The sequence below is a fragment of the Anser cygnoides genome, chromosome 3 (assembly GCF_040182565.1).
Source record: "Anser cygnoides isolate HZ-2024a breed goose chromosome 3, Taihu_goose_T2T_genome, whole genome shotgun sequence".
In the NCBI taxonomy this organism is placed as follows: Eukaryota; Metazoa; Chordata; class Aves; order Anseriformes; family Anatidae; genus Anser; species Anser cygnoides.
The window spans coordinates 64,221,542-64,249,034 of NC_089875.1; the positions used below are offsets into that span (position 1 = coordinate 64,221,542).

A 27,493-nucleotide genomic window follows, 5' to 3' on the forward strand; every position below is an offset into this window, starting at 1 on the left:
TTGTGTGCCTAAACAGCTCAATGTTTTTGAAGGAAAAGAAAGAAAAGGTACTTAATGTATATTTCATAATTCTGTCAGTTTTACAAATCTTATCAGTCTGATGGGTAGAACAGAAGTCCTACCCTGGGACAAAAAAAAGTGATATGCAAATGTAGTTCCACTGAAAGACCAGGAGCCAAGCAAATATCACCTCGAAAAAAATTGCAAGTAAATCTCATATTGGTATGAACTACATTATTTTTCATACTAAATGTTTGATTAAACATGAAAAAGAATTATTCAGTGTTAAAGTGTATTTTATAAGGCTGTCTGTAGCTACTCAGACAGATTAAATTGCTGTTTAATTTACACACACAGAAAAAAAAAGTTAAAATGCAAGCTGATTAACTTGTTTGGAATGATACTCTTCCAGTTGCTATAAAACTTAAGCTTTAGGCTTTTAATTTCAAAATGTTCTATCTTTTTCTGTCTTAGGGCCAAATCTCTGACTAACAACTACCTATGCAAGGTAAGATTAAATTAGGGAGGCTTAAATCATACACTTTTCATAGAGTATTCATAGAGTACTCCACTCTTCTGAGTGGAATTGAACAGATGAATTCTTCCCTTCTTCCAGATCTTCCTGTTTAAAGAAATTGTTTATCAGATGCTCGCCATTTTTACTATGTTTGGGGCACAACACCAACTCCAGCACATCGGACCATGTTAAAAATGATTAATTTCTCACTTAAGATAGGAATTAAGTTCCACTCAAGTCAACGGGACTTAAGTCAATGTTTCAGTCAAGGCTATATACAGAGATGCTGAATAGCTTTTTAACTCAGCCAATGAAGAACACGAGGAGACATTGGTTTAACCAAGAGGGCAGCAGACTACTGGAATCAATATCTGTCTGCAAGAAAATCAGATAATCAAAGAAATTGAACAATGTAAATCAATTGAAACAGTGGAATAATTACTTTGGCATTGTATTTTCATTGCAGAAATATTCTCCTAAAGAAACTATGAAATTTTGGTGTGTGCAATAAACTGCTCGCTTGTGTTCTGCTCCCTCCTCAAAAAGCATCCAATTGGAGACGTTTTGAAAACGTAGCACTTACGCACGCATGATTTCTGACAATATCACTTTATCTGCTACTGCTAGATTCTACAAGAACAAATACCCATTCAAATGATACAATTACGCACACACACCAAGTATTTGAGATGAATTTTTATAGACGTGCAAGTGATTTCTTGTCTGACAATCTATGCAAGCATACTGTAGATCCAAGCTTACTTTTTTTTTTATAGTATATCAGGAGGATATTTACACTGAAACTTTCTTTTCCTGCTTTTGCACCTGGCATTACAAATTGCCTGTGAATGTAAATAAAGTATACATATCCATATCTGGTACTCAAAAATAATATGCATTAACAGTTTTGCATCTGAATGTTGCTTTCCATGTAGAAGAACAAAATAGAATAAGTTTGTACTTCTTTACTTAGAAATCAACTATTAAAAAATGGAACATTCAGCAGAAGAATAAATATTGAGGCTAAAATTTCACAGAATATCATTAGACATGAAAGAATCTGTAAATAAATATATGCTTCAGATCTAGTACACACGCATGTCATTTCCTTGAATTACCAACTCGTGCAGAGCAAGTGTTGGAAAAATAAAACTGCGAAGAAATATACAGCTGGAATTTGGTACATATAGATTTCCCTCTCTTCATTTTAAGAGGTCAAAAAGTCTGCATTTTCAGGTACATTTGTTACATTTACCTGGTAAGAGTCCTTACAACCAGAGTTCCTCATTCTCCCCTCCACCACATATTTTCTATGCCGTCAGTTAAAACTAGTGACTGGTTCATGATTCATGTGTCTGGACTCACAATGAAATAACAGACACCTCTGACAATAGAAGAATGAATAGGTATAGACAAGGGCAGAGGGTCAGTTGCAAACTTTTAAATACAATAAACTCTGAACAAAATTATTACCATTTAACATCCTAACTTATACATGTGGACTGAAATGGCAACATGAAGAAAAACCTTCTAACAACTTCACTGGGTCCATGATTTTTCCCAGTATTTTCACTTTTGCTCACAAGTGACACTGGAACATATTTCAAGCATCTGAAGTTGTATAAGTACTAGCACCTAGTTCTACCTAATAACTCTTCTATCTCTTTATTCACTTTGTAGAATATGCTTATTAGAGAGTATATCATGCATTTATAAAGAACCACATAAAATAACATATTTTTTTTTTTACAATTGCAAATATGCCACCTCCACATTTTTCAAGCATGCCAACACACACTGTCTACTCAAGACTCATATTTGCTAATTAAGCAAAATATTTTTTTTTTTCTTTTTACTGTGTCTGGAGTGACATCTGATCTTACCTCTCCATTCTCCAGAGGATGGATCTTGGAATAATAAGAAGTGCATATAACTTCATCATCTTTTATATAGGATGGAGTTCCAGGACGTGGATGAATGTTGTAACGTGTCAGGCACTCACTGTCTGTGATAGCATAATACTGCCATGGCTGATAGTCTACACCATCCAGAGAACGCTCTAATATCCAGTTCCCAGGTCGAGGTGAGTTAGCTGCTTTCACAATAACATATGCAATCTGGAAAATCTGAAAGAAAAAAAAATAGCCAAATTGTTAACATACCTATAAATATGTGATTTAAAACTTATTCCAATTTCTTAATACCTACCAAACTAAGAAGGGGAAATATAATAATGTTTGATTTTTTTTTCCCCTATAAATGCACTATGGCCTCAGATTCCATCAAAATTCTTCAAATATAGAAACAAACTCTCCATTAACTTTTCTGAAAAAAAAGATTTGTTACCTTAGAATCACAGAATATCCTGAATTGGAAGGGACCACAGGGATCATTGAGTCCAAATCCTGGTCCCACACAGGACCACCTGAAAATCAGACCATGTGTCTGAGTGCATTTTCTCACAGCTTAGTGCTGTGACCACATCCCTGGGAAGCCTGTTCCAGTGCCCAACAGTCCTCTCAGTGAAGAACCTTTTGCTAACGCCCAGCCCAAACCTCCTGGCATTAGGCCAGGACAGACTTTGCAAATAGAATTAAAAAGCACTCTAAATTTCACATAACTTAATAAGTGATTGTTAAGCTGCAGTTTCCACCAGACATTTGCAAAGCTTATGTTCAAGTATTTTCAATCTGAATAAATGATTTTGTTTCTGTTTGTGTATTTATACACATATACTTTCTGCAATGTTTACAAGTTGCCAAACTTCATTGCTATTAAGAAAAAACACAGGTTTAAGCCATTGAAAGGTAATCACATCCTACTGAAACTATTCTATAAAACATTCTTGTTTAAATCACATGACTCAGCACAGTGGCCATAAATAAGCTTTACAGGACAGACATATCAAATATCACTATAAACAGAATGCAAGCATGCAATCAGTGCTCATTATGGTCCATTTCACCTGCCCTTTCAATTGATTTATCAAGGCTTATTGCTGTTTACAGGCTTGCTGGAACACAAGCCACAACCAATACATTCACAATTGCAGAATGACATACATTAGTGACACAGTATTATTATTATTTTTAAACCAAGTAACATCTAGATGTTACTGAGGTAAAACTGAAGCTAAGGAAAGGAAGCAGCTATTTCCATCAGAAAAGCCAATCATACAGCAGATTTATGTTTTAAGACACACACAAAATATAAGGTGCTTAAAAAATATAATATGTGCACTTAAGATGGCAACGAATGATGGCTTTTAAAGCAAGGCTATGTCATGGATGAAATATTGACACGTCCCTTTTCCAAACAACTGGAAAATTGTCTTCAGGTACCAGAGTAACCCTTCCTTTACTGGGGAGCTGCTTAGCAAATCATGTTTTGGCTATTACATCAAGCTAGAGCTTAGTGGCATAAGAATACTAATACCAGTAAAGTCTAATGTATCACTGAGCTTTGCTGTATTTGTTTTCATAATTAAAAAAAGTAAAACTGCTCTGCTTTATGGAGCCAAGTTTCCTACTAAATAGTAGCACCAAGCTTCTGTTTCTACAGGGTAATTCATGGAGCACATCTACTTTACTTTTTAAAATAGCATCAATAAGATGACACCTGTCAAATGATGTAACAACTGTACAACCTTAGAGCACATCTGTCAAAGTACAAGTCCAATAGAACATAACCTGGAGATCAAAGTTTGCTGATACAAATGTCATAACGGAGCAATACCAAGCTGCCTGGTGGCATATAACAGTCCATTAACACAGCTGCCAAAGTACAGCTGGTGCCTTTTCTGTACTTACTCTGCTCATGTGACCATAGTGTAATTATGGGATTGGGAGGGAAATAGTCTAAATAGTCCTTTGAGCTATTCTCAAATTATAGACAACATAATCCTTGAGATGAGAAACAAAATGAGTCCTGGGTCTCATTTTCAGTAGTAATTGTCTCAGTAGTGAGATCTGCAAAGCACATGTTGTGAAGTACAGTTTAAGTTATAGCACTGTATCTTCTTCTGTATGCCTCATAAGACATAGAAAAGTGCATCCTACTACACAGGATAATTCGCTACACTAATATTATTCAGATAGAGCTGAAGTGAATCATTAATCTGCTTAGGGTTAGCTAGCGAAGCAGGAAATCTCATTGTGCCTGACTCCCACATGCACTACTATTTAAAAAATAAATCTATCTTTCATGTAAGTCAGAACATCAGAGAGAAAAAAAATGAGTACCACAAAATTTTATAAGAGATTTTCAATATTTCCATTTCATTTTCCAAACAGAGCAATGTAATAGTTCTAAAGGAGGCTTCCAATCAGCAAATCTGGTGTAAGTTGCATACCTACTTCTTTACCACAATTATATGGTTGTATATTATTCCATTTCAGTGGCCAAGTAAACATGGTATTCTTTATTGAGGAGTTTGGAAAGGGTTTTTCCTCATGTTTTGTTATAAACTGTGGCAAACACCTATCAGTCCAGTATGAAATCCATCCAGATGAGTCAACTAGAACTGCTATTTCAGAACACCTTGCAGACTAGCAGGGGTTATTGGCTACAGGGTGGTACAGCTCATTAGGAGATGAACAGGAAATAATATTTTTGGACTGTATATAACTTATTATGGGATGGTTTGTAGGGAAAGGGAGGAATAAGTGCAAGATAGAAGAAAAAAGTAGATGAAAACAAACAAACAAAAAAACAACAGTTGACATAAATAGTTGTCCAGTCAGCATGTTTGTCCAGACCATGATCTCTGCAGCCAGTCCTATTTTCTCTTTAAATCCTGTTTCAAAGCATCTCCCATTTGGGTGGCCTCTCTCTTTTGAGTGGGTACACAGAACCACAGCATCCTTGCATCCATCAGGCTACCCAGTCCATTAAGTTCTAGTACTTAGCATGACCAGGAATCAGGCATCACATATGTTACACGGACAGGACATTAGACATTTCAAATTAAATATTGCATCTGCACTATTTTTCACTTTTGTTTTAAAAGGCCAGTATCAATATCTTATGATTTTAGTTGTTCAGTCATATCAGTTCACATATGTTGCTACAGATTATTGTTTGGATTTTTGTACTTCTTTTTTAATAAGAGTATACAGTTTTGATGCAAGAATATTCAAATGATTGGCTATTTATAAATAACTAACCTTCTCATTTTAGTCTAGCATCCAACTCTAAGAGAAACCCTAATTTAGAGATGGAGTGGCTCTCCAGATTCATCAAACAACCATCTAGCCTGCGTCTCTTTTTATCACTGTCCTGAGAGACAGTTACACAGGTTTCAAACATTCTGCTCACAGTTAGAAATTCTGTAATTGAAAATGTTGAGGGGAGGCGGAGGAGGGGGGGGGATGCTTAGCGGGGTTCAGCTAATACCAATTTAGAGAGCTGAACAGCTCCCTGCCATGCTGCAGTTTGCCTTCTAATGACAGTGTCTCTCCTGTTCATCTGATCTGCTTCCAACAGAAATGTTACTACCAGATGGGGAATTTGGGTTGAAAGATGCACACACTTGATTCCAACAGAGTTTTTTGGTTTTTTTTTGTGTTCCCCCCCTCCATGGTGTTGCAAACAATCTATCAGAGCATCGTCTGCCCCAGAAAAAAAAAATATATATATATAATATATATATATATAGCTAAGAATGTCATGCAAAACCAGAATGACCACAGCACTTTGTGCGGAAAAACTGAGAAAGATTTCACCATGGCACACCTTGAGAAGCGCTAAAGGTGTGTGTCTCCAAAGCAAACTGAGCTTCAGTTATAAACATGTATCTTTTCTAATTAGACAAAAATAGACTCAGTTTCATTCAGTTAGTACCTGCAAAACTGTAACCTTCAATGTGCATTTTAAAAAACAGTTTAAAAATATCTCCACTTATCTCCAATCTTGGCTTTCTCCCTCTACTTTATGTAACTGCTAGAGAGTCTTAGGCTCCTTTAAAAAATGCGTTCTTCTCCTTGAGAAAAGTAAATCTGTTATTAATACCTCTCAACTTTTGCTCATAAGTAAAAAATGATTATAACATGTCTATTTTTTTTAAATAAAATTTTCTATTAAAACAGTGCACTGTATAAAATTTCAAACTGTAAAGCTTTCAAGTTGTCCAGCTGTTGAATATCTAAGATACATTAAGCCAAACAGGAGTCAGTGCCTGTAAAGTTTCTGGCATTGCCAGCTTTTTTCTTTGTAATTTTCTCTGTTGGTTTTCTCCACTATCCACTCTTCACCTGTTTGTGAAGGCCTGATAAATAGCTTCTTCCTGTTGACCATATTTCCTTCTCATCATTGGCTAATATACAACAGAACTGAAGGCTAAAGTCAGTAATTTATTTTCATAGCACTTTCAAATAATAGCAAGGAGCACTTCCTTTCCTCTTTATTTCATAGGGCTAATGAAATAAAGAAATAATCTATTTCAATTGAGAGAGAGCATGGTGAAGAAAGAAAACTTGATGGAAATGCCAGTATTCACACTTTTTTCTTCAAACCTAGATAACAGAATAGAAAAGATGATCCTTCTGTTTTGGTGCTAACACACCAAAAATTCAAAAAAAAAAGTTTTTTCATTGATCCAAGAGCTGTTACTTAGTCTGGGTCCAGCACCATACTGAGTATCCAGGGTAAATAGTGTTCTCATTTTCATGCAGTGTCCCCTTACCAGCTGCATTTCAAAGTAACCTATGTATTCCTCTAGCCTGAGAAATGAAGATCTATTACAGACAATTTTTAGTCTCCATTTCAAAGCGCAGCAATGAAGAAACCTTGAAATCTAAACAGCTAAAATTTATTCTCAGTCTCCTCACCTATTACAGACATATGAAATCTCTATATTTTATTTCCATAATGATAATATTAATTCCAATATAGATAAAACTACTTAGATACAGGAATGGCACAAAATAATATGCTTTTCCTAGAGAAGCCTTAATTATCTTATGAAATTTCTCAGATTTCCTTTTTGTACAACCAGCAGCAAGCTCATGCAGCACTAGTTTTATTAATGTGAAATAAAAGATATCTTTCAATGTTATGGCTTCTGTACTTTTCTGCACAGAGCTAAAAAGTATACAAGTAAATAGTTTTTAGTGAGATGATGTCTATCTGTTACCCACCTCGAGGAGCAGTCTGCAAAGACACATCTGAAACTGCTGCACCATTAGCACGGGGCAACTTCTGCATTATTGACAATTAGACCTTTAACACTTCCTTGCTGAAACAGTAGCAAGATGGTGATTTGAGATCTCTCTGGAAAAGAATGTGCTACTACTATATGGTAACAGGCATCATCTTTAGGCCTAGGATTTTGATTATGAGCTCTTTGAGGTAAGATCATTAATCCAAGTGTGAAATAGGAATGTACTAATTTATATCCACTCCCTGAACACAGCACAATCTTTTCTCCATTTCAGTCCTGAAATATTGAACAATATGAACAAAGAGAACATAAATAAGGTAGTGACTTAAACTATGAAACCAAAAATAGAGACATTTCAGAAAATATTTTCAGCTTTCTATTTGATTCTTTATATTCCTCATTTTCTTTTTAGATACTGTAGTTCATTTTTTTTTAACTAAACACAGAAGCAGTTAAAAAGGTTTAAAAATAAATTCTGGCAGTATTTTTAACATGCCTCATGTCAGTAAACTCAAAAAAAATCAAAACTTTACACAAGGAAATAAGTAAACTGAAAAGAAATGAGATGCTAGCTCTGATGCCCAGATCAAAGTTTGTGCATGTTCAGTTTTCATTTTTGTTTTTAGTTCTTCATACTTCTATTTTGATACTGTCTCCCACGACATCCTGCTAGCAAAGCTGAGAACGTGTGGGATAGAGGAGTGGACAGTTAGGTGGGTTAAGAACTGGCTGACTGGCCGAGCTCAGAGGGTGGTGATCCGTGGCACAGAGTCCGGCTGGAGACCTGTGACTAGCGGTGTTCTGCAGGGGTTGGTGCTGCGTCTGGTCTTGTTCAACATCTTCATTGACAACCTTGATGAGGGAATAGTGTCTGCCCTCAGCAAGTACGCCGATGACACAAAGCTGGGAGGAGTGGCCAACACGCCAGAAGGCTGTGCTGCCATTCAGCAAGACCCGGACCAGCTAGAGAGATGGGCAGGAAGAAACCAAATGAGGTTTAATGAGAGCAAGTGTAGAGTCCTGCACCTGGGAAGGAACAACCACATGTATCAGTACAGACTGGGGAATGACCTGCTGGAGAGGAGCTCTGCAGAGAAGGACCTGGGGGTCCTTGTGGATGACAGGTTGGCCATGAGCCAGCAGTGTGCCTTCATGGCCAACAGGGCCAATGGGATCCTGGCGTGCATTAAAAGGAGCGTGGCCAGCAGGTCAAGGGAGGTGATCCTCCCCCTCTACTCTGCCCTGGTCAGGCCTCACCTGGAGTACTGTGTGCAGTTCCGGGCTCCCTGGTACAAAAAAGACAGGGATCTCCTGGAAAGAGTCCAGTGGAGGGCCACAAAGATGATACGGGGCCTGGAGCATTTTCCCTATGACGAAAGGCTGAGAGACCTCGGTCTGTTCAGCCTGGAGAAAACTAGACTGAGAGGGGATCTCATCAATGTGTATAAATACCTGAGGTGTGAGAGACAGAGGCATTTGGCCAACCTCTTTTCAGTGGTTTGTGGGGATAGGACAAGGGGTAATGGCCACAAAATGGAGCACAGGAAGTTCCACACCAACATGAGAAAGAACTTCACGGTGAGGGTAATGGAGCACTGGAACAGGCTGCCCAGGGAGGTTGTGGAGTCTCCCTCTCTGGAAATATTCGAGGCCCATCTGGATGCCTACCTGGGCAGCCTGCTGTAAGGAACCTGCTTTGGCAGGGGGGTTGGACCTGATGATCTTTCGATGTCCCTTCCAGCCCCTACAATTCTGTGATTCTATTTTGTTGTTGTTGTTGTTCTAATTAACCTGAGGACTGCTTTAAATATGGATATGTTGCTGTATGGCACAGCAGGGCAATATATGGAATGTGCAGGGTGAATTCTGAGATGAGCAATTTTATGTTTCCATCTCATAGCCCTCTTTTACAATCAGAATTTCCTTATGAATAATTAGACAACATAATACTTTAGGACTCACAACAAAGAGAACAGTTTGTCTTCACCATTAGGTGTTAAGTTATATGCAAGATCAGACTAAGTCTCTGTTTTGCCATGCTTTGTAATTGAAGAGATCCAATATATATACTTCTCTAAGTTTGTCCAGTCATTTAGTCCACATTACTCCAAAATCAAACAAACACATAAATGACTGCCTTTTCTGTCTAAACTACATCACTGATATGCGAGCCTTCCACAGAGCATGCACAGCATGGACTTCACATAGCAGAGAAAGAGAATAATTATGCCATCAATAGATATATATATATATATTTACATGGTGAAAGGAACATATACAAACATATATTATTCATTGTTCAGTGAACAAGGGATCATTATGCAGCCCCAAGACCTGTTTAAATGTTTGCTTTATTACAATTATGAATTTTTCCTAGAGTAATTTTAGACCAACCAACAAATCAAGACTATTGCACGCATGTATGATGAAAAACTGTTGGCAAGTCAAATTCAGTGCTCTCGACCACGCCCTGACCTACTGTTCACATTATTAAAAGTAGCAGTATTTTACCCTTTGCTCTATGTTGATATCTGAACAAATATACATTTAAAACCTGCTAGCTAAAACAAAGGGAAATTGAAAACAAGCATCAAATCATTGATGCTTGTTGCAATGATTTGATGAAGTATTGGCACAAAGCTGCGAAGTGCTACATGGCATTTGTATGACAAAATAGTGTCTTGCTATTAGGAGCTGCTCCTACTCCCCTAAATCTTAACTCACATACACAAAATATTGTCAAAAACAAACTAGTCAATTAACAATCTATCTTGATACATATTGAGCAGTTCTCTTATTACTACAGTTCTCATCAGGTGCAATAAAGAATCTTGTTGTCCATCTTGTAGCACATACCTTACATTTTAATAATTTAATGATAAAAGGCTATGAAACTCTATGACAAACAGCAGCACTATTTCATTTCACTATCAGCTGCAAAACTCTTTTTTTTTTAATGCAGCTTTTAATTCATTATAAACTATTCACTGATGACATATTTCTTCAGTAAATATAGCAAAATCTGTTAAAGACTGAGCCTCCTATGAACCCATTATTTATCCTTTCCCAGACTGTGTGACTTTCTTTAGCACCGGAATTGCCAATAGTACAAAACCTCACATTCATGTCATGTGCCACTCAGGATTCAAAGGTTATAATAGAGTAATTAGGACCTATATCCTGAAACTATTTGCCCAACTGATGGAAAGGTGAATGGCTCTCCTGATAACAACCAGAGTTAGAGAAGAAAAAATGGTATGCATATTTACTGTAGTCATCCAGAAAAAATGTGAGGCAAGTAACTTCAAAAAGAAAAACTATAAATTCTTGAACCTTTTTTTAATCTTTCAGAGTGTATTATGATGTGAAGCTGAAAGGAACTGCTTACTTAGAAATCTTTCTGACTAACCACAAAGCAATAAAGTTACAGTCTGATTTAGTGAGGAGCATAAAAAAATTGGGCAAAGTAATCCTGTGAAGATTTATTGTTAATACAACAACTCAGCCTAGCTAGCAGCACTATATATGGTGGGTATTAGAGCTGATCTTTCAGGACTAAAATGGCTTCCTAGCATTTCAGAAAACATTGAAGAATACTCCCTGCACGTATTACTTTACTTCTCAGGAATAATAAATAAAAAATAAAAATAATAAAAAAAAAAAAACTCTTTTTTAACACTGCAGAAAAGTCAGCTTGAGTAACTTTACAAACACTTGTTTATCAGAACATCTAAAAGCTTAATGCAGCTGGTAGTATTGGAGTGACGGTTGGCATAGGTGTGTACTCTTGACACCTATGGATAAAGGTCCCTCATTTTTCTTTAGACTTTTGTGTTGAGTTATATGAATGTGTAAAAACTTGATTCTGAGACAATAACTGAAGCCTCGATGACATCTGTCACCAGTGTCATACAGAGTGTGTACTCTCTTCAAGCATATTCTCTGCTTCCCAAAAAGCCAGGTGGGAAACTACATAACAGAAAGTATACTTGCTAACCTGTCTAAACCAGATAATTCTAAAAAATGTTCACTGTGATGTCAAAATATTTACTACAGGTCTGTTTGTTTATAATTATGTTCTCTAAGTATGTTCATCACTGGTGTATTTATGTGTTGTTTGTTTTCTGTTGTTTTTGGTTGGTTGGTTTTTTGCTTTTTACAAAACATTTCATTATAAACTAACTTCAAATACATTAGTTTTGCTTTGATTAAAAAGAATACCTGAAGGGCAAAGTATGCTTTCTTTCATCCTATTGATACCTGATTCTTGCATTACCAGTGAACTCTGAAACTAAAGAATGAAAAGAATTACTGAAACGTTGAGATTTATGTTCAGAGAAGAGAAAAGAAACTTTAAAAAAAAAATCATTTTTAACTAACATCCAGGTACATGTGCAAAAATTAGCTGGGGACTTCAGTAATATAGAACAGATGCCATTATTTATTTTCATTTGTCATTTACATTTTCATTCAGAGTATAAAATGCCATTTTACATTCTTGTTTTCATGGTTTTAGCTACATCTTTTAGGGCTTTCACTTTAACAATCCATTATCACTTAGGTATAACTGAACCAGGGAACTTCTTTTCTTGGGGGGGGGGGGGGGGGGGGGGGGGGGGGCATGTAATTAAATGCTTTGTATTCTTAAGTGTTTACATTACTTTAAAATAGAATGATTAATATGCAAGCAAAAACAATGCCAAATATGCAGGTTGACAACTCCATTTTGCAGATATGGACTGTAGCTTATTGCCCCAAAGCTCATAGATCAGTATTATGTACTTTAAATCTTTACCATCAGCTGAAGCCAGAGAGTGCCAGCTGCTCTTGCAAGGGGTTGGGACTGCTTTCCCACCACCTCCAGAGATATAGAGATACCAGCTTGTTCTACAGCAATCCGCCCCCCCCCCCCACCCCACCCCAAACCTAACAGAACCTGGCAGAAACCTAACTCCCCCCCAAAATAAGACAATGCTAGTTTTCAGTATCAAGGTACTGATCTGGTTCAGTATGTAGCAGCACAACTGCTAGTGCCAGACCACGGGACTGTTTGGGGAAGGCTGGGGAGGGAGAAACAGCAACCACATGAAAATGCAGTATCCCTGACTGAACAGGCTTTGCTTCTATTCACACTTTTCTCTTTAGACAAAGATTTGAGAAGATGGACAAAACAGACTGGCATTTGCTGGTGAGACATCTCAGTTTAAACTGAGAAACCATATTAGGCTTTGGTTTGGAGATGAAGAGAAGCCATATGGTTTACCTTTACAGAAGCTTTCTTGAAAGTGTTACAGACATTTAAAGCATATAACTGTAGTGAAAGAGAGAATACTAACCAAAAACCTAAGCAAAATCTTTGGACATGTATACGAGTTTAACATGGGAAGACCAACTGGTACGTAATTTTCCTACTCTGTTTCTTGTATCCCAAGACTAGGCATTGTCGTAAAATCACAGAATGGTTTAGTCAGGAAGGAACTCTTAAGGATCATCTTGACCAGTTCCCCTGCCAAGGGCAGGGACACCTTCCACTAGAACAGGTTGCTTAAAGCCCCATCCAACCTGACTTTGAACACTTCCAATGATAGACATCACAGCTTCTCAGGGCAACTTGTTCCAGTGTCTCACCATTTCTTCTTTATATCTAATATAAGAGTCTACTCTCTTCCAGTTTAAAACCATTGTCCCCTTTCCTGTCACTACAGCCCTTGTAAAAAGCTTTTCTCCATCTTTCTTCTAAGCCCCCTTTATATATCGAAAGGTCATTAACCTTCTGTTTATTCCTTTAGCTATTGTGATATTTGATATCAGAAGTTCTTCATAGAAAGCTAGTTGTAATCCCTCACATCCCAAAAATGTATTTGATATTACAGAGCAGAGAAAAACAAACATATCGTAGTGATATACATATTTCATATACCACTTTGCAGATAGTGTGTAAAGGCTACTTTACCCTTGCTGCGTTGCACTACACATTCTGATTCCTTAGCCACTGTCTTGTGGACTATTATAGATTTTTTTTTATTATTATTATTATTTTTAACTAATATTAAAAGAAGCAATGCTGTTGTGAAATACCTTATCATCTAGTGTGCCTTGTACTTCACTGTGGCTGAAAAAGTGACTTCAGACAATCACTAAAGGATGAGTTTAACTGGATCTAATTGTGCAGTGATGTATAGAGTGAGTGCTACGCAAAGCATTCCAACAGTCTTTTGAAGCCAGACAGCCAGGAAATGGTTCCAGAATCCAAAATCATGCCCCAAATTGTAAATAGTCAAGGCTCAAAATTTTTTCTATTTCTTCCTCAAGAAATAGATTAATTGGATGGGAATGCAGACTAAGTAAATTCATAGTCTTTGCCTGTCCAAGGCTTTGAAAAAGCAAATTCTGGGAACTGCATCATTTGCAAATTAAGTGTCAATCTCATTTACTAGAAAGACAAAGAAATAGCTAGTCAGAGAAGGTGGCATTATATTTGACATTACACAACAACTCCAAGCCAATCCCTGCTACAGCCATCATCTTGTAACACCTTCAGCCAAACACTAAAAGGATGGCAAAAAGCAATATAGAAGTGGTGATGGAAATAAGAATTTACTCACTCATATACGCTTTCAAAAACAGCTATTCTTTAAATTAAAGATACTAGAAACAGATAACCTGCCTCATTCTGGTCATATATCTGGGCAACATCTTCAACACAGTTCTGCAAGACAGTGCTTGTCATGTTTGCCTCAAGTCATCCCTGGCAAACAAACATGTGATCTCTGCTGCTGTGTGACAGTGATGAACTCTGAAATAGAGCTGTGCTCCCCCAAGAGATCTGGCTAATGTTGTGCATCAAGGGAACTGACAGATGAAAATAACATTTCCTTCAAACAGCTATCAACACAGCAGTCATACTAGCAAAGCCAAGGAGCAAGTGACAAGCAAAGTCCCACAAGTAAGGTGTCTTCACGGAAGCTTTCTCATCTCTCATATTTTTCCCCTACCCTAACAAAGGTTAGCAATATTGCATTAAAACATATGGGAACACCACCATTTTGGTGTACATAGTATCTGATAGGCTGAGTGTAAAATATGGACTCTGTTCAGACACAGAGCTTAGAATGGTACGTCCACACTAGCTTTCTAGCTCAGATAAGCAGGTTCTTTTGAGGTGAATCTCCCAACTGCTCCCAGTTAGTATGCTTTGGTTCCCATCATGAATGAATCTTAGAGCTCACAAACAGTATTCTTTTCAGGAAAAAAAACTAAACCAGTAGAATATGCCTAGAAACACACCCAATTCATTTTAGCTGCTAATGGACATTCAGACCATGATACAGAATAGAGATAGCCTAAAGTAAATTTCTTGGCAAGTTATCTGTGCCACCAGCACCAAATAAACACAAGTCCTCTCCCAGGTCTACTTCCCTCTTTTTCCCTGTGACACACTGTTTACTAATGCAGGAACACTTAAAGTATCGATATTCATATTTTTCTCTCGGTTGGTTTCAAATATAATCCAAATGTTCAAATTATAGGTCACACTATGTATGGCAGTCCTCAGCATAGCAGCAGATGTACTTACTTACTATCCTGTTACTTTCCTGTCCAAGCCTGAATATCTCTATTCATCTTGTCATAGTTTTCTAGTTCTCTCATTTGTGTCTTTTGCTACAGAACTTAGTTGTACAGTCCTGTGTAGAGAAAGCACGAGGAAACCCTCAGTTTTGCAATTCTTTTCCTCTTCCTAATATTATCCTTTTTCAGGATAGACAATATATGCTCGTCTGCACATGTATGCACATGTACATTTCTACTCATGGATACTGAAGTGAATCGAATAACAAAGAAATCATTCAAAAACAAATCTAAAACCTCTGTCCAAATATAATTTGGACAACACAGAATTACAAAATAATGAGCTTAGCACTTACAGAATATTGCGCTCCACTTTTCATAAATGCTTCTCAAAGTGCTTCTGAGGTCAAGCACGCTTCTACTTCCAGTTATTCAGTTCTCTATCTAGTTCCAGGAATGCCACTTTCCAAAGTATAACATGTGCCACTCAAACGGTAAAGTCCAAACTTATGTTCTAAAAACTGGTGGAATACATTTCAGAAGAAAAGGCAAGTAGGACTGCAGTGATTTCTACATGGAGGCAGAACAGAATTCCTTAGAATCCTTGCTCCCTTCCCATGGAAGGAGGAGTTGAAAAGCAGAGTTGAATGAGTGGGACACTATCAGTGCTTAAAGAAATGAAAACTGATGAACTGTGGTCTCTTTATAGAGAAAAGAACTATATAGCTTATTCAGTGATTCTTGCTGCTCTACCAGATCTTATGAGGCTCTGAGGGGTGTCAACTACTTTGTTTTTATTTAGAAATATATGCCTAGAAAGGATTTCCTGTACACTGAACTATTCCCCCACAATCTCAGACAATTAAGATATACTTATTAAATCCAACAGTTACCACCACAGCATTAACTCTGTGTCCACCCACGCAGTGTTCATTGACATCTACAAGTCACATAAAATATTCCTGCACCATTAAAATAAACATGTAAAGTGTCTAGTCAGAAGATCAAAACCCTTATAAATATGCTCCTGGCATAAACATCTTAGCAATACCAAGGATATTGTCAATGTCCTAGTTCCCCACAACAGCAGGGTATTTGTTCATGAAAGTGTCCTGATGTATGTAGAAATTGGAAACAGATGGGCTGACCACCTCACCTCAAACTTCTAATTGGTTTCCCTGTGTATTTGCCAATTTTCTTTAAAGATATTCTACTACTCTTCCACATCACTGAAATCATTGAACCAAATGAGGATTTCAGATAGCATGAATACAGGGAATATATTTGCCCTGGAAATCCAACCATTTCTGTTTTGCAACCTCCTTTTTTCTCTACTTCTTGAAAGAGCATAGCTCGTCAACAGAAGGAGCTTCTTTATAAGAGAAGAATTATTTTCTGTCCTGTGAAACATTGCACTCACTGGACTTGAGTTAATTTTGTTGCACTTGAACCCATCACTCTTAAGGCCAAATCCACAGACCCTACGCAGCCAGCAAAGATGCAGAACACACACATTCTCTGTCTGATGAAAAAACCTAGTGTACTGATGAACCTACCCTGCCAAACTCAGCTCTGCAGTTGCAATAACCTGAGTAGCTCAACCTCTCAATTTTAACCCCCATTTAAATTTGTCTGAATGACTCCCAAATAAATCTACACTCATATTTTGATCTCTATCCACTTTCTGGGTAAATAGCACTGTAAAAATAGTTTCAGATGTACAGCTATGAATTATGTTCCAGAATATTCTTGTGAAATAGATAAGATTGTCAAAATGGCTAAGAAGTCTGGAAAAATGAAGGGTTAAGAGCAAATTAGCAAAGATGCTGAGAACAAAACAGTCTCAATTTTCAACATGTATTTTTATAATATAAATGGAGTACAAATTTCAAAGGTACCTTAGTGAATTAGAAGCCTGGCCTCCTTACATATGAAAGCTTTTTTATAAATACTCTGTTACACCTCAACTGTTGGGAGAAAGCAAATAAACAAACAACTGCATTTTTCCCAAGCTAACTGAAAATATTTTGACTCCTTCTAAAGTTAAACTGTATGAAGTAAAATATCCTTATTAATTATTCTTAACTAGTATACACCATTTTTTACACAGCTGTACTGCACAATAAAGTAAAAAAATATATATGCAGATGCCCCAAAGGTCAAGCATTATATAAGTGAAAAAATTGTAATTATTTTCCTGATTTTTTCATGAAATTAAGACTTGCTGAAAGCATTTCATATACTATCATAATTACTAGTAATAACATACAAACTAACGCATTCCTGCAATTTACAGTCCATTACTTGTAGGTTTGTCATTTGTTATTTCTATCCTATAAAAAGAAGTCAAGCATTTTTGTACGTAAAGCAAGAATTTATCAACACAAACATAGCAATTACTGAATCTCACATAAGGCAAAAATAAAGAACAGAATTTCTTTTAAGTGAAGTCTCAAAGATACCTGGTGACCTTCAGCCATTCACAATGGCTACTATCCATGACGTTAGCTGGAAGGGAAATTTCATATTTTACTGACTACTTTAATAAAGCCTACAGTGTTGTTTTTACAAAAGATCCAAACAAGAAAATAAAAACTCCTAATATTCCTCAAAACCCAAAAAAACCTCTCATTTCTTAAGGAAAATTCCAAAAGCCAAGCATAGTACAATATACTACATTCTGCAGAACAAAGTTGTTGCTCTGTTCATGTAAGATGGTGAGCAAGCATGCCTTCCTAACTCTACGTATGCTCCTCACATCATTTAGAGTTAGTCAGATAGTATCAGTAGCACAGGGTCATATCCCACCTCTCTGACATACCCATACTCTGACACGCTCTCTCACATTTCAGCCAGTGCAACTGAATGGGTTTAAGAGAAGGGATCAGCATTAGTCCTGTGAAAGGCCCCACCAAGCTTTCTTGGAACAATAAGCAAGAGAACAAGGGGGAGAGGGGAAAGGAGGAATGGACAACAGGCATGAGCCTTGTCTCACTTAAAAACCATGCAAAACCAAAACAACACCCCCACACCCACCCATCAAAACAAACCCACACAACATGATACAGTATTCTCAGACCACTGGTGAAATGGCATACAAAGAAGCCTTTTAAATACATTAGAACAATCTGTACTTTTTCTCAGTGGAGTCACTGACCCCGCAGTAGCTAGTTTTGAGTATACAATAAAAAAAAAAAAGTTTTAGGAACTGCACACTTTTTTTTTGTTTATTTGTTTGTTTTATAAATTTATTATAACAAGCTGAATACTGACACAACAGGGAAAAAAAAAAGTAAAGTTCTAGCTTAGCAAACCTGGCTGAAGCAACTACACAAGTAAAGATCACTAGAGTGCTAATTCAGTCCTAATGCTCAAGAGCTACTTATATATATATAATCATAGAATATCTGCGTTGGAAGGGACACACAAGGATCATCGAGTCCAACTCCTAGGTCCCCGAAGGACCACCCAAAAAATAATAATAATATCATGTGTCTGAGAGCGTTGTCCAAACACTTCTTGAACTCCATCAGGCTCAGTGCCATGACCACTGCCCTGGGGAGCCTGTTCCAGTGCCTGACTAACTTCTCGGTGAAGAACCTTTTCCTGATATCCAGCCTGAACCTCCCATGTCGCAGCTTCAAGTCATTCCCTCAGGTCCTATCACATTAATAGATCAGAACCAACAAGAGGCACAATCCCTTTGTACAGGCAAACCAAACTCTGAAACTTTAAAAGACATTTTAAAAATAACTTGATAATTCCTTGATAAAGTTCCTTGCGCAGGAACTTAAACTTCTCTAAAAGAGTTCAGCTCTGCTGATTGAAACAGAAACGACCGTTAAATACTTTTGCAGATACAAGGCCAAGGACCCAGATGAAGGATTTTTTTTTTGTTATTATTATTTTTGGCAATACAAATAATAACTCCAAAGCCAAAATGCAAATAATTCTTCCAAGATTCAAAGGCTTTTCCAGGTGTGAAGCAGTAAAGAGGCTTCCAAGTACTTCATTGTCACAAATACAAAGTACTTAAAAGAATTTGCACCATCAGATATCATTTGGGTGATAGTTTGTTTTCAAGTAATAAATGGCAAAAACTAGAAATCAAGTATTATACTCTTCATTAAGCCTTACTGAAGTTCTGAGTTCTGGACTAAGTTAAGACTATGATCTATTAAAAAAAAATATTTACGTATGCATGCCTGCTGATGGCTCCATGCAATACCTTTGGCTTCACTCTTTCTATCAAGCTATGCTTTATGCAAGCCTTTCTAGTGATTACTATTGTTCTCTTTAAGTAAAGGTGAATGAGAAAGAAGGGAGATAAGGATAGGCAGGTTCCAAGTGAAGCTGATAAAATACTAGCAGTAGACCAAAACAGAAAACCAATCTCATTGAAGAGATCAGAGAGGAAGGGGGAGCTGGGAACTGGAATCAGAGAAAGGGCCTCCCCTTTTTTCTAAACAGCTGGAAAATGGAGTATGTTTCCTTTGCCTGTGGCTGGCCTATATTTGTTTGCAACTTGAATGAGACCAGAGAAGACTAAGGGTTAACAAACAAACAAACAACAACAAAAAGATTACTTTGTTATCTAGTTAATTGAATGCCAAAATGGTCAAGTTTAATAACATGATGAATAGCTTCGGTACCAGGTAATTGTTCTTTATTTATCATTGCATAAAGAAAATAAAATGATTTACCATCAGCCCTCATATCCACTTTCTTACATGCCTGGAATTTATATATCATTTCTGTAAGCATCAGATAAGCATTCATTCTGTATGGCTACAGCTGTCAAGCACAGTTTCAGTAACAAAAGGCAATTTATTTAAAGACCACATTAGCCAAACTCCTCCTTTTACTCTCCAGGCTGTCCCTCAAAATAATCCACTACCTGAGCATGGATCACTAACACAGCTGAAATATTGTTGCAGTGAATAAAACTATATTATTGATACAATAAACAATATTAGTCTAAACATAAACTTTTATTTATGAGTACATGGAATATTCTTTTAATTGACTTCACAGAGCCAAACCAGAAGCTATGTTTTTTTTTAAAAAAGGCTATATTTAATATAATTTTAAATGTGACTTCATAAAAACATATGAAAATTGTTTTTAATTTGGTACACTATGTTAAAATGAACAGGTCTGTCAGCATTACCCATAAAAATGACCAAAAAAAATTACAAGAGAAGCCAAGAGTGTCTTCATAATATAAAAGCAACATAAAGCAAAGAGGAAAATAATCCAGGTGAGATATTGTGCAAGAAAGAAAGCCCTTATAAAAACAAACAGAAGTCATCTACCTGTTGGAGGTCCAACGTAATGGTCACATAATGATATTCAATTCCATTCTGGATACTAGGGCTTTGCCACCAAGTGTTCTTGCCATCAATTGCATTTGTTATCGGATGTCGTTCTGTTAGAGCAACAGAAATATGTAAATGTATTTAAGAGTAATTCAGACATATAAATGGTTTTAGATCTAAATTCTAGATTTGAATACAACTATAGAACTAACAAGGTAGAACATTAAAAGAAAAAGCAGGAAATCTTTTTTTTTTTTTTCTCTTGGAGCAGTCTTAGGCTTATCGTTACTAGAATATTCGTCTAATATTAGCCCCGAAATTTGGTTAGTCTTGCCACGAGGTTACTCAGAGTACCTAAATAAATACAGCTGGAGGCTCTCCTGAGTCTACAGAAAATATAGGCATCTAAATCAGATGGCGTGAACACTTCCTGCAATCTTTCAAAGTTTTAAGTACTGCAAAGTCATTAAATGTTGCAATAGAAACAACAAATCAGAATCCTGAGGTCTGGTGTGCAGGGAAAGCAGAGATCACAGTAATTCTGGTACTTGCATTCCTAAGCACATGGCAATAATTCAGGAAATAATTCAGAAATTGTTACAGAGAAGATGATTCATGAATTATTACAGAATATATTTCTCAACAGGAAAATTGTCTGACTCACAAACACATGTACAAAGATGGCTCACTTTTAACATATAAACCATTCATATCTAAGTCCAAGATCATTACTTTTCATGCCCACGTTTAGTCTGTTGCAGTGTCACAAATAAATCCAAAATAATTGGGATAAAAGAATATTTACAGAATGAAATTATTGTTAGATTTCAAGATCTTCTAATCTAATGAAATTTAATTACACAGTATTTTAATGTTACTTTGACTGAGAAAAATAGCACTCAACTCTAGGTTACTTTTTATGGCCAATTCATGACTGTCTCCTGTATCAACTGGAGAATACCAAAATCTCAATTTTAAAAGATATGAGGTTCTATCTGATGCATTTTGAAGTCCCTAATTACCTAGAGCAAGTCTGTACATTATGGTGAAAATAACCCAAAGGTAATTCAAATACAGTAGGTTTCTTCTATGTGCATTCTGTCAGCAAGAACATAACAAGGTCAGAGAAATCTTACCCCTGTCATTATGGATAGCTTTCTAAACTGGCAGGCTTTCTGGATATAAAACTAGAATATGTTTCATTACTAGCTCATCCTAGTATTCCAAAGAATTAATTCATGAATTGATTAATTTCCTTGTTATTCTAATTATTATTTAAATAAACCAGTAAGATAGACAGTCTTTGTGTCTCTGTTTTCTTGCTACATCAACCACCTGTGGAGGACAGGAGGACTAGCTCATTAAGGAAAGCCAGAATGTCTGAACATATTTAAAGATACAATTAAAGGGCTTTGTGGGAGTAATAGAAGGTATAAGCCTGCAAAATTGAAAATGTGAAAAATTTAATTTAAAAATCAAATTATTCAGTGGCATTACTGAGCATCAACATCTGCCAGCTAGGATACACACTACAAGTGACATTGTTAGCAGCATTATCTTTCTATTGAAGAAAAAAAAGAAAAATAAAATAACACCCAAGCCTTACATGTTGTCAATTCTCAGATCTCTGATCATCTTCACAAACTTTGGCTTTAAATGAGTGCTAGCAAAAAATCATTTGTAAATCAAACTCAGAGCTCCTCAGTGATTGTGTCAGAAACTGTCTAATTGGAAATTTTGATGCAAGTCTCTTCAGGTGAAATTGATATAAAGATAAATCATGAGAAGGACAGTTGGGAGATGAATCAACAGTTAACTGTAATCACCATTATGAAAGTTTAATCATAATTAATTTGAAAACTGATTAATTGTTGGCATTTTTTACCTTTTTAAAAAGGAAGGGAAAATTATACAGTATTTGCAAAACGGACTGGATTGCAAACGCAGTTCAAGGACCAGTCTCTCTAATGGATGACAAGGATGGGGGGAACTTACAGACTGAACCCATCAAACTCTCTTCTTTAATTTGGGCTCACATGTGATTAACCAGGGAATCTGTGTTCATTTCCTACTACAGTAATTAAGGGGAGGCACTCCAGACTCACACATTCCAGGGGGATCATTTAAAGTCTGGTTACATTACATGGTTCTCCCATTAATGAGCTAACTTTGTTTAAATAAAGCACTTCCTTCTGCCAAATGAACATTTAAAAACCTTAAAAAGAGATGAGGTTGGCAACAAAAGGCCAGTCATTCTGAAGCCAAGCAGTCTCTCAAATTTAGAAGAGGGTAGGAGCGAGGGAAAACATGGATACAAATCATTCAGATGAGGTGTTTATACATATAAATGGCGACAATAAAGAGGGCTGTATAAACATACATGCATCTATCTACTATTATAGGTGGAACATGGAGACAAAGCAGTACAGCTCTGTTTTATTTATTTATTTATTTATTGGAGTTAAAGTTGATAAAAAAAACAATAATAGTATTATGTACATGCATATCTAAATGCTCTTCTGTAAAGAAAGGACAGAATATATCACACAGTGTTTCTGGCAGTCTAAATGCAGCCAAAAAAAATTTAATCTTCTGAATGAGACCCACTACTATAATGTAAAATCATTTGAATGCTTACATTGCTACAATACAAATGCATGATCTTTCCTGAGAAGACAGCATTTACTACAATTAAAGAAGCCATCAAAACTTGAAAAATGACCTTGGGGGAAAAAAGTAAGTTGCAACTGTGTTCAGACAATTGAAGTAATCTATAATGGGGCAATTATAATTAGCTTTGTAAATACAAGATAGGGAGCAAGTGGATAGGTAGTCATTTAGTGAGAAAGCATCTGGGGATTACAATGGCCAACTAGCTAAATATCTCTCAGTGGTATCACACAATTTAAACGGGGATATATCTAAATTAGATGTGTAAACAGCAATATAATCTGCTTATTCTGAAGGAAACCTGAATCTCTCTGCAGTGTTGGTAAGAGCTCAGGTGAATTTTAATATAGATGAAAACCTCTAGAGAGAACTGAGAACTGCAGTTTACATAGAGTTCTAGATCATACAACCTATATGGAGAAAGACAGGAAAAGAATAGATTAGTGTAAAAACTAGACAGAGCAATAATAGCAACCCTCAAGTAAGTAAAAAGACTTTTGCAAAGAAAATGGAAGTAATCCATTCCCTGTGTTGGCCGAGGTTAGGAAAAACATAACATACTTGAATTTCTGCAGGGAAGATGCAGATTAGCTATCAGGAAAAGACTGTGTAATTGGTAAAATAATTCTAGGAAGGGTGGCCCAGGAAGGAAGCCTCTAAGGAGAGGCTTCTTTCTGGAAAGCTATACCACAGGTTGCTCATCCTGTGTAGAGTTAGCAAGTTAGTAGATAAATTATTATTTATTTATTTCCCGTGGCTTTAACCACATGCTTAAGTATGCTTTGTCATAAGGTATAAATATGTCTAATCTAAGTTTTAGAGGTAAAAAATTGGAAAAAAAAAAAAAAGATATATTGTCTTCAGGAAACTTCATGCTTCTGTATGCTTCTTCTAACATTGCATCTATTCCATTAGAAGCTGTATCAAGAGTCTCTACATCCTCTATCATCTGCAGTGTCGATATACCCAGAAAAATCTGACCAGGTTAATTCTATGAATGTCTTTCATTGCAAGCTCATATGAAATTAAACTTGTACAATCAAGACAGAAGTTCTCTTATTTCTAATCTTCCAAATGATTCGTAACTGGTAAGAAACACACATCTCTGAACCTGATGATATTAAGTTTATATGTGAAAACTGATTTTGCTTGCTGGCAGTCTTAAGAAAAACACCATTTGTGCAGATCAATTTTAATATTAAAACCTAAGCAATTAAACCAAGCAGTTTAATTGTCTAATCTCCTTTTTGCTGTCTCAGTCAAACTGAATTAACTACAAAATAATTAAAAAAAAAAATCCCAAAACACAATAAAATGGGTTAGTGTCCTGGTTTCGGCTAGGGTAGAGTTAATTTTCCTCCTAGTAGCTGGTATGGTGCTGTGTTTTGGATTTAGGATGAGAATAATGTTGGTAACACGCTGATGTTTTAATTGTTGCAGAGCAGTTCTTACACTAAGTCAAGGATTTTTCAGCTTCTCACACTGTCCTGCCAGTGGGCAGGCTGGAGGTGCACAAGGAGCTGGGAGGGGTCAGAACCAGGACAGCTGACCCAAACTGGCCAAAGGGGTATTCCATATCATATGGAGTCATGCAGAGCAATTAATATGGAGTGGCTGGCCAGGGTGGGGAACACTGGCTGCTTGGGGATAGGCTGGGCATCACTCAGCAGGTGGTGAGCAATTGTACTGTGTATCACTTGTTTTATACACATTATTATTAGCAGTACTATTATCATTATTATTTTCCTTTCTTTTCTGTCCTAATAAACTGTCTTTATCTCAACCCACAAGCTTTTACTTTTTTCCAATTCTCTCCCCCATCCCACTGGAGAGGGGGACGGGGAGCAGATGTGTGACGCTTAGCTGCCAGCCAGATTAAACCACAACAGTTAGTTAGCCCTAAACTGAAATTTCAGATGTTGCTTAGGCTGGCTGAAATGTTCAAATTCTATATGTAAGTATACAGGTAAGAGTAATCTGTTTTTCATTCATGGTCAGCATATATGAAGAGAAGCCAACAACAGCTGTAGACACTTAGTTTTCCTAAATCTGAACTTCAGTTCTCCACTTACACTCTGTCAATTAAAGCTTCAGTTAGCTAAGTCTATGTAACAGATACAGATTTTGAAATACTAAAGGAAGAGATGGGTAACCTAATTTAAAAAGAAAGAGGTAGACATTTCATAGTAATCAGGCCACTGACATACATCTTTGTCTGCTGAGTATCTACAACCACTAGGAAAAAAATCATTTGAAAGGAACAAAATGAAAATGGTACACGTACGATGTGGAACCCTGCTCCTTTGATCGCAAATACGGCACTGAGGGTTCCTTGCAGGCTGCCCAGGAACATGTTCAACAAGCTTGCAGTACATTTCCCGACCCTTTTCTCCACAGGTAGCATTGGTTGTGATGAGAGCATTAGTAGCCAGGTTCAGCACTGCAGGAAACAATCCTGGAAACAAAATAAAATAAAATCATAAACAAAAGCAACAGAGGCAAACGCAAGGTGAATTTAGTAATACAATCACAAATGAACATAACATCTGTTATGGCATCTAAGCAAAAGGCTTTCTTTTCAACAACTATGGAAGTAATGAAGCACAGAAAAGCACCACCAACTTTGGCTTTGAATCCAGAATTTAGAATAAAGCCATTATACTGGTGATTTCCTCCTCATTCCCTTCTAAAATTCAGATTGGTACCCTCTGGTTATATCTTGAGCAGCAGAATGTCAGAGGAGAAAATACGGTATGGAAACATAAAAAGGATCATCAAATTGTTCTTTTCATAATCAAACCATTATTTTGACTGCCTACCCAATTGGGCTTTGAATCATTGTACGCAAATACCCATGAAAACTCCCTATTACTCTTCCTTTCTGCTTACATTCCCATGGAGAAGCTTCTCCTTCACAGACTGCATCATTTGTGTTACACTGTCTTACTGTTCTGCTTAGGACCTCTCAGTCACCCTTGCCATCAGAGGAACTGAGTAATTCATGCAGCAACATGAACAACATCTGCCATGCATGGTTTGCTTCCTCTTCCCCTTTCCTCAAGAAGTGGATAATGTATACAACGTTATATCTTCTACGACAGTGCTGTTGTTATTTTTCTCAGGTGCTCTTGCTGTGTGATATATTATAATTCTCATTCACCACGGCACTTAAACACGTCTGACTGCTCTGCTGAACTGACTTTCATGTAGCAGTAAGCTATAAAAATTATAACCCATATGAAGAACCATCGTTAAGGTGGCTTACTCTCCCTCCCAATAAATACTGATCAAAATCTTTGAGCCATGATAAAATCGATCCATGGAGACAAACTGATTTGATGGGTTGAATGTATACGTTCACATGAAAATCAATGTTTTGTATCCTTAAAAGAATAATTTGTCATGGCTGGAGGTTAAACCAAAACAACAACAACAAAATTCTAAGGTATGGATTGGGATCGTCTTCAGAATTATATGGTGGCAATTTTCACTGGCCCCAAATGCACTCTTCTGTAATCCATTCAGTTTATAAACCTTTTGTATTATTATTATAGCTTTAAAATAAGGCTTTAATCAAAACTGAATTTGCAATTGTACATTGATAAAGATCCCTTTAAAAAGGCTTCCTTTTTCCTCTATAGAGAACACTATTCAAGTGATTCCTTTCAGTCCTTTAACTCCAGTCTCCTGTCTGCAATTAACCTGTGTGCCATTTAATTACCAAGCTTGCATGGTCATGGTACAGCTGTCCTCTGACACTGTGAGTTAGTGACTCTCACGCTCGCTTTAGAACCATATCAAACACACCACTTGTTCAAGGCAACCAATTAGTTACTAACCTGTGTAATTTGTATAGCCAATCAATAGTTGAGATTTTATTGATCTTTGTAGCTTTCTTCTGTACAGATTACAGCCCATTTTCATCACATTTGAGAATCTGTACAGTTGTTCTTGCATTTTTATTCAATGCAATCAGTTATATTTGCTGTATTCTACAATGGGGGCACATGGTAAAAAACAGTGTAAGCATTAGCAGAGTAGATGAATTGTTAATAGCTGTGGAACCTCCTATGTTGACTTACAGCCGCATTATTCTTTTTTTAGACTGTGTAAAGTTAATAGAGTAAAAGATGGTAATCATTTAGTCTTAACACAGAATCTGGCATTTCGTTTGGAGACGAGTAGCTTATTTCCTCAAAAGGGAGCCTGCTAAAAGGACTCTAGGATACTACATGAAATGAATTGCAGTACATAAAATCA

The 27,493-nt window shown here is 36.6% G+C and overlaps 1 protein-coding gene across 1 annotated transcript in view; it reads right to left on the reverse strand.

The window, feature by feature from the left end:
- Positions 1–27,493, reverse strand: part of LAMA2 (laminin subunit alpha 2) — a 380,764-nt gene that overhangs the window by 263,503 nt on the left and 89,768 nt on the right. Inside the window, exons 2-4 of the mRNA XM_066993195.1 lie at positions 25,518–25,688; positions 20,561–20,673; positions 2,401–2,643 (exon numbers count right to left, since the gene is read on the reverse strand). Of these exons, the coding sequence (XP_066849296.1) occupies positions 2,401–2,643; positions 20,561–20,673; positions 25,518–25,688 (527 nt within the window). The remainder of the gene's footprint in view (positions 1–2,400; positions 2,644–20,560; positions 20,674–25,517; positions 25,689–27,493) is intronic.